Consider the following 10,820-nt stretch of genomic DNA (forward strand, 5'->3'; position numbering starts at 1 on the left):
ATCACCTTGATCACTAGCGAGCGACTGCACGCTGTCGTCCTTGTGCTCGCTGGGCACTGGGCTGTGCCCTCCCGCAGAGCCCGCAGGAGCATCGTTCGTGCTCTCGGCTTCGTCCTCACTGCCAGAGTTGAGCTCACGTTCTACGAACCGAGGATTCGGACGATTATCTGGAGAGGCCGAGGGCGACGGGCTGTGGTGCTTGCTTGTTCGCTTGCCCACAGCCGCGTCACCCGAGGAACCGATCGCCTCGGAGGCCACCTGAGTAGCCTCTTGAAGTGCTGAGCCTTTGCCGTGAGGCTTAGTGCTCTTGGCTTGCGCCTTTCCGGCAGCAGCCTTGGAGCGTGTCTTCGCACCGCTCTTTGCAGTGCCACGAGGCATGGTTAAAGGTCGAAGTGCAGACCAAGAAGAAGAGCGCACAGACTGCTGCTCGAGGCTCTAACTGTGAAGTGAGCCTCCGCCGCGCTCGCGCGGCCAAGTCGATGGTTTTCGACTTTGAGAATGAAAGTTTGTGACGAACACTTTTTCATCCTGAATGGTCGGTAAACCGAACCTAAGTGGGGGAGGATGTAACGGGGTACGTAGCCCTAGGTGTACCCCTGGTTACATGAAGTGTGACACCTCATACTTCGGGATATTTGGTACAGGGGACCAAGGTCGTCCAAAGCCAACCATTGGTTGATGACATTGTATTTCTATAGGTGACTTATAGTTTGTATTAAACCCAAGCTTTATCTACCTATAAATATACTCAGTTTACATTCTACCTTAAATAGGTCACTTCGCTCTCTTTTGATAAAGAGGGGACCTGTGAACTGCCGTTCACTGAGAGTTTGTACTCTCGGAAGCTAACTTCTTCTAGCGCAAGGTGCTGTGTGACCCCGTCACACGAGCCAAATGTCATTCGCTCTAACACCTCGACACTCACTTCGTTTTATTCCTGATCGTAATGACCAAGTCAAGTGATCTTTGCTGACGTGCCGTCACGTTAGTACATGTCTACGACATCAAGGTGGCAATCGTCGCCATGGTTTTGGGTGCTTCAAAACCGTCTGTAAAGAGATGGTATGGGTGGTTTCTGACTCGAGGAACAGTTGAACGCGCTAGGAAAGGCAGAAAACATCAAGATGGCCGCATGAAGTCTGCCGTGTTGCTGGAAAATACGCTGAATAACACCCATGTTTCTATATCGACGAGCTCCGCAGTGCTATTAAGGCACGCTTTACGAGTTAAACTACTTGAATCTATTGGAGAAGTGCATGTCCAGTATTGCGCCCATTATACGATGGCGGTCTTTGATGGGAAGATGTTGAACTCGTTTACGTACGTTATAGAATACGTGAACAAAATAACAAATTAGCTTCTTGGATTCAGCAAACATGGGAACGGACTCGACAGCTAGGTACTGAGCATCATCAGCATCGCCCATTACTGCTGAGACTCGCAGCGCTTTTCCTCGTATTTCTTGTACTAAGTCTGCGAAGCTTCGAAAACATTCAGTGTATTCGAAGGCTGTTCTCCGGCTAACGACAAAAAATGCTCCCACTTGGTAGGCTCTAGACCTGTCCGTTAAGCCGCAGGTAATAACTGGATATCCGATATCGCTGAGCTTGAAGGTCGCATCAGCATGAAATTGACAGCATTCATCGCTAGAAAATAGCAAACAAGCATCTATCATTGCCAAAGACGAAATCCCAATAATGAACGAATCAGCATCACTCCCGGACCCGACTTAGGCATAACCTTCTCTGTCCAACTTAGATCCGAGCAAAAAAGCTGTGTTTGGTGACAAGCTAGGGCGGTAATTTCGTAATCGCACCAAATCCTGTATAGATTTTCGTGAGTTTTTGGATCCTTGCTCACGTCGATCTCGCTTCAGTGCATTTCGAATCTGCTTTAGGTCTGGCCACCCACGGCTAGTCACGTGCATTTTCTCCTGCCTTTTCAGGTTTACCATAATGAGCCTCGGTGGTATCCCTATCTCATCCTGCGCGGCTAGGAACGTCTTCATAGCGAGTGTTATTCGAGGTGGGTGCTCTGCTGAGCAAGGAAAAACACCCCGAACGTGGCCATGATGATTGACCCAAATAGGCCATGTGTCTTGGACAGAGCAAGTGAACACTTTCCATAGGAGTAGACAATTACCGATACCACTACAGCTCCTGCTAGTGCACTGAAGTCGTCTTTCGGTCATTATGTGCTGACCTCCACAAAGCCGGCAAACGTCAAAGTCGCGTTTTAATAATACAGCTGAGCAGCACACCGAATCCTCGCAAAAGGCCTCAAATGCTTCTTGAGAGCTTTGTACAGAAAGCTGACGCCATCCCTCCATTGTTGTCTTCTCCCTCGTTTTTCCTTTTGCCGTTTTGAGGGAAACCCCTTCACTTGCGCTATTAATATGTGCATGTCATAGTTTTCTATGCTAGACCCTATTAATAACTGTTTTAGCCACGTTGCATAATACACTGATGGATTTATCTAAGCATAATTACGCCGGCTGGTCAGTATACTTGAACCCCGAATTGTATGATTAATCTCCATTCTGCGTAATTTGTATAATTTTACCCCGTCTGGTATGGACAGACCCCTTGTTTGTATATTCGGTATTCAAAATCTGTATATTCTGACACCCACCTCCATTATGAGTCGCATTTTCAAGTCAACGCTGTCATTATCCTACGTACAGTCCAAAAGGCTTTAGTTTGCCAAGCAAAATGTGTGTCGTACACCACGCAAATGTTTACATTACTTAAGTTTGACAGCTTATAAAAAGATCGGTTTACATCAGATGATCACATGGAGCTGTAGCTGCTTGAAGCTATTTTGGCCTAGAGCTATTTGAAGGTGCTCCAAGTGGCAGCCCCAACTCCAAAAAATTGAGCTGTAGCTAGCTGGAGTATGGGCAGAAATAAAATTGAGATATCACGGTACTCCTTACTAAATCTCAGAGATGCCACTCCGCTTTGCAATGCGGTTGGACGTCAAGGTAGACGAGCTGAAGGTGTTCGTAGCGGCCATGCTTGCGCTTGGGCTGGACTTCGGTGAAGTGCTTCATCATCTGGCTCGATTCAAGTGCATGCGAGCCATCAACACGTTTATAGCCGCTTGTGGCTTTTGTGCTCACTGTGCAGCCGCTGCCAGGCACGCTGAACGCTTTGCTGTGGCAGCAGGCAGTTTACCGTCGTTAAACCTATCTCTTTGCCTCGGCCTGCGCCATCGTAGTTGCCTGCTTCTTTGCTGCTGGTTCTGCGTCTTGAACCCCTTCTGCAGAAGAATGCTTTGTAGCCCTCGTGGGCGGTCGGAATGGCGCTCGAACTCTAGACGTACTGTGTGCTGCATTGTGCTCCATGGTGCTACCGAGTGCGGAATGTGCAGTGGAGTGCAGAGTGTGGAATTCAAAGGAAACCAGGCCATCTTCAACGCGCTTTAGTGCGTAAGATCATAGAGGGTCCTGGTGTTTTGCTCCTTGGCGCAAATATCTCTCTGAGATACTCCATGGAGCTTGCTTTTGGAACAAAGGGTTACGATGTACAGTTTCGGGTGCCTTAAGTACGGAAAATAGCTCCATAACCCCAAAATAGCTCCAGCAACTACAGTTCTCTAATAGTCCAGATTAGTTTCGCTAAATCAGTACAACCGTCGCTTTTACAAAGGCACTTATTAAATCAGGGTTGGAGGGGGCGTATCTTGTTGTCACTTTATAAGATTTTTTGAATGGGAGTGATTGTGTTCGTATAATATGTCCAATTGGCAAAATCATTTTTGGTATGTGAGCTACCCGATAGAACGCGTAAACGTGAGCTAGGGTGTGCTCGCGGCACTCTCCACCTGGAGGTGAATACTTTTCTCACTCCTCATTGGTCAGTTTAGGTCACCAACCTGAAGACATAAATCAGGCTTTGTCTCCACCTTCATTAGTTGGAGAGACCTGTAGAACTTAACGTAAAATTAAAATTAAGGTTTAGCAATCATGGACGACTTTACGCGGTTGCGCTGATGATAACCCTTGTAGGTCATGCGGTGTCTCTAGCATCATGCGCTCGTCGAACCTGTTGCTGGTGCTCGTTACTATTTTTTCCTCGTCCGGAGGATATCGTGAGACTACGGTAGCCCTGGGGATGAAAAAGATATGGTGTAGTAGAACACACAAATAACGTCAGATGTGGATTCCTTAAACAAACCACAGCAAATCGCCGAGTTAGGTCGGCGCTTGTAGAGCCTGCGCAGAGGGTGGCCCCCTCGGGGTTCGGCCCAGCCGAGACATACGAGTGGCTCGCTTCCACTGAGTTCCGACTAATCAAGTCAGAGCACTTCCGAGGCTCCGCCGACTTTGGCTCGGCTGAGTTTGCTCACAAACCCTATGCCCTACAACAAAGGATGGACGACGGCGTGTGAGCGCTTTTACAGGTCATCGAGCGCAGCGGCTGCTCATCTAGAGGTGTCACCCCACCGGGGCTATCCGACGTACCGACCCGCTAAGTTCACGGGGCTTTCTTTCGCGCGTAGCGAGACTTTTGTCCTACCCGGACCGACCTAATCACTTGGCGCTACCAGACAATACCCTACAAGCCTCTCGAGTATCAACGGCAGGCATAATCCAGCCCTATGCAGGGACTTACCGAAAGAGTGTACACGTGTCTTGAACTAGGAAAATTCTGCTCTGTTATCTTCTGGGAGCCTTTTCGGCTCCCCATTTTAATCCTATGCTTCCTTTACAAATATCTAGTAAAATGTAGTCGTTTCGAATTTCTTCAGACCCTTCCGCTGGGTTCAGGCGACCGTTGAGTTCAGCGGCCTTCCGGATAGCATCATCCGGACAGAGCGCTGTACACTTACCGTGATACTTTGTTCCTAAGCTCTGGGGTACCAGACTGAGCCGATTCTTGGTCTAAAGTAGGTTTACGTACGACCGAATCTGGAAATCCCTACACCACAACTGCCCCGGTTATGATACGAGCCGAGCTGGCGAGTGTCTTAATCCTTTCATTTGGTTCTGCCACCGTTGGTTCATACTCGGCTAATGGCGTCTTGCGGTCCTCCATCACCTTCTTCGGTACGTTTACTGACGCTGCTGTTGCTCATCTGACAGCTCCTCCTCGTCTGTTTCTCCAGCACGACCCACGGCGCCACTCTTCTCCACCGACTCCCCGTCGAGGTGGAGGCGCGTCCGCTGAGTCGATTTCTCGGCCCGTTGGTACTCGTGGGGTCAGCGACCGGCACGATGCTGGGTTGGTCGACCTGGCAGCTTTTTATGGGTCTGACGGGGAGTCGGCGGAGTCCTGTCGAACGCGCCTTCCCGGTCCACCGAGCTTGCCGGGCGACACCACATCGGACACCAACAATCAGTCGAGCTCGGCTGCCCCAGTAAGTCTTGACTCCCTTACGACACTGGTCACCCTGCAAGGGTACGAACGCCGGGAAGGGTTTGACCTTCTTGGCAAGGCTTATGGCCTACGGGCTCACTCGCCCCGTGGAGCCTTTTGATCCTGCACAACGGCGAGCGGTCCTGCACGCTTCTACAGCTGAGGAGCTGCTGGAAATATTGAGTGATCACTACGCTGCTCTTGATTACTCCCCGATCCTCGGGGACCTCAGATCTGACCTTCAGACCACCCGAGTCGCGAATCGCGCGCTAAATCGGCGGTTAAACACCCTCGCTCTTGACAACGTTGACTTGTCGATCCAACTATCATCGGCACAGCGGCAGGTATCTCGACTGGAGGTTGCTACCACGCAGGTTATTAATCACCTTGCCTCCCTGCGAAAAGCCGTAGCTCTGAGTGAGGCAAAACTCGCTCGGGCTGTCGAAGCTGAGCAAGGCAAGGTTGAGGCTGCGTTGAGTCAGGCTCGGCTCAACCATCAGCAAGTCTTGGATCGAGACGCTGGGATCGCGACTCTCCTCCAGACCATCACCGAGAAGGACGCAGCGTATACAACGCTCCAGGGCATTGCTGCCAAACCGCAGGAGTCGGTGCAGCTGTACAGCTTGACCAGCAATCAACCCTTGCGGTACGCTCAGCTGGTGATCGCTGGTCAGTGGGCAGTGATTTTGAGGCAGAAGTGGATCATCCGCCGAATCGGTATTCTTCCGATGCATGATCCTCACATGGCCGCTGCTGCTGACGCCGGGTTGGATGTTCCAGGACTCGATCCGTCCAACCTTCGTCTGAACACCCGGTTGTGCCGCATCTTGGAGTCTCGCTTCCTCGAAGTTCTCGGCATCCCTGCTGGCGCGTCCCGACAATTATAGTTGATTGTTCATCCTCGTCGAGACGCCCCAGCGGTACTTACGGTGCCTGCTGCCGGACCAGCTGTTGACCCCAGTGTTCAACCACAGGTTTCCGCGTCTTCAGAGGTTCCAGCTTCTTCTATGACACTTCGATGACCTCGGCTGCGGGTCTTGCGAGCCCAGTGATGGCTGTGAGCCAGCCCACGACGACTCTTACTCAGCTTCGTCGTGCTCCGTTGGCCGACTTGACACCTACGCAACGGCTTCGCCGTTATGCGAACCCGAAGTCCCCCACTCCTGCTGGTCCTCGTCACCGCTCGCCGGCTATGACACTTCGATGACCTCGGCTGCGGGTCTTGCGAGCCCAGTGATGGCTGTGAGCCAGCCCACGACGACTCTTACTCAGCTTCGTCGTGCTCCGTTGGCCGACTTGACACCTACGCAACGGCTTCGCCGTTATGCGAACCCGAAGTCCCCCACTCCTGCTGGTCCTCGTCACCGCTCGCCGGCGCTGCCTCCGCCGCAGTCGTGCACTTGTCTACTTCCAGGGGAAGAGGGACACGACGCCGTCAGTGCGCTTCTGTGCTCGAGTTCTCCTCAGGTGACCATATCCGACAGAGAGCGATCCCTCTCGGGTAAGTCTCAACGCCGGACTCGGTGGCAGAAGGTTCGTCACCTTCAGTTGAGTTCCCCTACACAGCCAGCCGTCTCAACTCGCTCGGAAGGCGAGGATGAAACTTCGAGCGAAGCCGAGTTCGAGTTTGACATGTCTATGTCTGCCGACGATACAGTTCCTGCGTCTGGTTCGTCGACTCTGGTGGGGCCTCCGCCTTCTGGACATATGCTGACGTCGTCAGTCACGACTACCCAACCATTGTCGGTGGCTTCTTCCAATGTCACAGCCTTACTGTCGTTGAGTTCTGGTTTATCTTCTTCCGGATCTAGACATTCTCCGGCGACCCGACCGCCTAGCCCGACCTCAGGTGGATCAGCTGCTCAACCTGTCACGGTTGCGAGGGTTTGCACGCATGTCTCGAAGTCTCCTAGCTCAGCCGATCTGCCCCAGTCGAGCGATCCACCAAGGGTCGCGTCAAGGGGGAGCTGCGCACACCTGGCTGTCGTCTAGTTCCCGGTCATCTCACGTCTCGGCTGAGGCCGCTCCATCTCGAGGTATTAACGTGTCTACCCCACCAACCGACCTTGCTACTTCGGCTGCGAGAGTTCTCAGACCGTCTCTCTCTGCGAGCTCAGCCGCGCTGACGTCTCCTTCTGGGCGTCCCATCCGGAGATCTGCTGCGACTGCCCGCACTGTGACCGCTCAGCTGCTCGAGGACCTTGACGCTTCTGACGACGAGGTCTTAGAGCCTGTTGACGGCTTTGCACCGTCCGTCGGCTCGGCGAGTCTTGCGCTTGGGTCGCTCTCGGATCCCATTTCTGTCGGAAAACTCAGCGGGTAGCCTTTCAGGCTCTGGCTTGGCGGAAGAGGATGTCCTTCCTTCTGCCAAGAAGAGAAGCCTCCATGCGGAAACCTTCGGCTCCGACGGTGAGATGAGTGATGAATCTTCGCCGCCGGGTTATCGACACACTTCGCGGCATCCGTCGATTCGTCCCGCTTACCGAGCGATACCCTCCACCCCAGCGTCGGCTTCGGGAAAACACCAGCACCGCAAGCGTCGTGCTTCGTCGAGTCCTTCCGGACGCCAGTCGAAGAAGTCCAGGAAACATCACAAGAAGCACAAGAAACACCACAAGAAGCACCGACACCACAAGCATCCACAGTCAGTGCCAACGCCCTACGTGGCTCCAGCTCAATCTTCGTTGGATCCTTCTTCGCCGAGTGTGGCCCTTGTAGCATCTACTCCATCGCGGCTGAGTTCGACTGTGTCGCGTATCCCACGACTAACCCCAGCTACTCTGCCACGCGCTCTCACTCTCCCATTAGCGACGTTGCGGATCCAGGCTTCGCAAGCGTTTTTCAAGGATTCTAGCTTGACTCTTCACATGGCTCCACTCCGCGAAGTGCCGTTTATGGAGTTCTGCTCCACCCACTGTTGGAACGCATTACTGGACACATTGTTTGGCGGGGTGCAGTTGGAATTCGTCGGTGGCAAGGGTCGTGTACCGCCTACACCGTGCTATCTTGAAGAAATACGAGGTTTCATGGCTTTTTTCGTTCCGAGTCATCCCGGTCAGCGTCTTCGACGGTTGTTTCCCATGCCTCCCTTCTTCGTTTCCCCGTCAATTCGGAAGGAAGCTCGGCGGTGCCTGGCTTCGCAGACTCGACCTCGTACCTTGATGCAGATTCTTGAAGATATGTTGGTGAAGCTCCGTGGCGACAGTCTTTTGGACTCGGTGGGGCAGTTTATCACTACGGATGCACAAGTGACCCATTTCTTCGTCGCCTTTTACGAGCGTCGCCACTGGATCGCCGAGGCAAGCGTGTTGATGGGCCTCCACCTTGACTTGAATCCGACAGCCTCAACTGCTCAGCTCGTAGATGTGTACGAACTGTGGCTGGTGTACAAACTCGAGCGCAAACACCTTCTACGGTCGTTGGTTGTCGCTGTCTACGACCAGCCCTACTCGGCCGTCACACAGAAGCTCGGCGACGAGCCTGCTCCTCTCGTGGATGCTGAGGTATACTTTGATACGCCCGTTCCTCACTATTCTCCGGTTAACCTCTCGTGGGTCCCAGCCAGAACTAATTGGGTTCAGTGTGCGCACGACGTGAATCTAGCCGAGTCCTGGCGAGTTTGGTGGTTAACTGACCCGGCCGTTCCCCGTACAATACGTGATTCTGTCCTCGGAACGGGGACCTCTTGGCTTTCGCTCCGCGCGGTATAAACCCCCAGGTCTTTGATGATGCTATCGAAGAAGACTTCGACCTTGCTGATCTAGTGCCTCCAACCTTCGCCCAGGGCGCCCCGTCTCGGTTGAAACGTCAAGGTATTCACAGCTTGGCGGGGCCGGTCGTCGGTGAGCTCGGCTCGGAGAACGAAAGCGCGTCCGATGACGAATCGGCGGACGATGGGTTGGGTTCTCCCAACCTCCGCGGTGCGTCCCCGAATACGTCTCTGTTCGACACCCCTCTTCCAGGTGGGACAGATCAGCCTCACCCTACGCCAGCTGAGTCGGGTTCTAGGGCTCTGGTTTCTCTTCCATCTACCTCTGCGTCAGTTGCCCTGGCGGTCCCGGTGATGATACTCCTCGCTACGGCTGCAGATGTTGCCTCTCCGTCACCAGTTTCTCAGGAAGCGATGTTGTTGCGCCGCAACCCCTCCAATCACCGAGTCCGTTGAGCTCTCCACAGCTGTCTCCGTCGAGTTCACCTCCTTCAGAGTCTGGATCGCCTTCTTTTTAGTCTTTTTTTCTTTCGACTGAGCGTCACCGTAGTTATCGTTCATGACTCCATTTCGTAATTTAAGTTCAGTATATGCAATTTCGATACAGTAGCATACCATCTCAACTTGACCTGTGTCGTCCGCCGAGTTGGTGTAGCATTTGGTGCAATAACGGTTAATCCTCATCTGCAACTTGCCCCATTTGCAGACGAATTTTACGCTTCGATTGTCGTAGATAGTCAAACAGGAGACCTCCACACGACAAATTCGACTGTGGCTCCCATGTAGACTCGTCGTACCCAACTTACTTAATCTTAAACTTCCGCTGGGACCGAAACGTACTCGTGGATAGTGGTAGCCCATCGTCAAGAATGGCTTCGACTTCATACTGGTTCGCACTTGCGTCGGGCTTCCAGCTATCTTCCGGTAGCAATTCCTCGTCAAAGTCAAATCGATGAGTCTCTTCGAGCTTGGTGATTAGACTTGCCTTGCGTTTCTCGCCGAGTTCGGTGGCCGCTTTTAGACGCGATACATAGACCACTGGGTAGAACCTATATCCGGTCTTGTCGGACAGCTCCAGCTCATAAGCAACTTCTTCCACCTTCTTCTTCACCCAAAATGGTCCATGCTATCGATGCGCTAACCTCTTTGTCAGACCCGACTTGACTCGCTCCATAAACAACCAGACTTGGTCTCCTTCTTCGAACAAGGATTCAGTGGATTCGTCGCCTGGTTCTACAACTCCGGCTTCGTCGTTCGCTGCGTTGAGAATGGAACCTTTCTCTTTCTTGCTCAGTGTTTCATTGTGTTCTCGAGGTCACCTAGCTTTTTATCGCACTTGGAACTCGGCTGCTAGACGTAGGGCAACTTCACGTTGTCTGTACCCTTTTCGGCGCCACTCGACAACATTCGCCGAGTTAGCCGAGCTTCCCTGTCTCTGTCTTATTGAGCTCGTCATAGCCTTGAGCGTATACTTGGCATCCCAACCGTGCACTAAATAGAAAGGAGTCTCTCGCCGAGTCGAGTCTCTTGAATTGCTGATAGAGTGTACAATCTTCTCGGCGATGTCATCCCAGTCGGTCTGAAGAGGGTCTTATACGTAGACTCGTATAGTCGGAGCCATTGTCTTCACTGACCTCTCTCGTTGACCGTTGGCTTGTGGTCGGTAGTTCAGCGTTGCCTTTGATCTCGACTGCATCATCTCAGAGAACCTTTGGAACACTTCGCTTATGAACCTTGGATCGCGGTCGTGT

General features: G+C 52.6%; 1 protein-coding gene across 1 annotated transcript; it reads right to left on the minus strand.

Annotated features, from left to right (window-relative positions):
- Nucleotides 1-1,712: 1,712 nt before the first annotated feature.
- Nucleotides 1,713-2,191, minus strand: PITG_15174 (uncharacterized protein; the record flags this gene model as incomplete). Its single annotated transcript, XM_002898602.1, has 2 exons — nt 1,713-1,745; nt 1,817-2,191. 2 exons carry the CDS (start codon nt 2,189-2,191, stop codon nt 1,713-1,715), a joined length of 408 nt encoding a protein of 135 aa, XP_002898648.1.
- Nucleotides 2,192-10,820: the final 8,629 nt, after the last annotated feature.

This window comes from Phytophthora infestans, genomic scaffold (genome assembly GCF_000142945.1).
Source record: "Phytophthora infestans T30-4 supercont1.35 genomic scaffold, whole genome shotgun sequence".
In the NCBI taxonomy this organism is placed as follows: domain Eukaryota; phylum Oomycota; class Peronosporomycetes; order Peronosporales; family Peronosporaceae; genus Phytophthora; species Phytophthora infestans.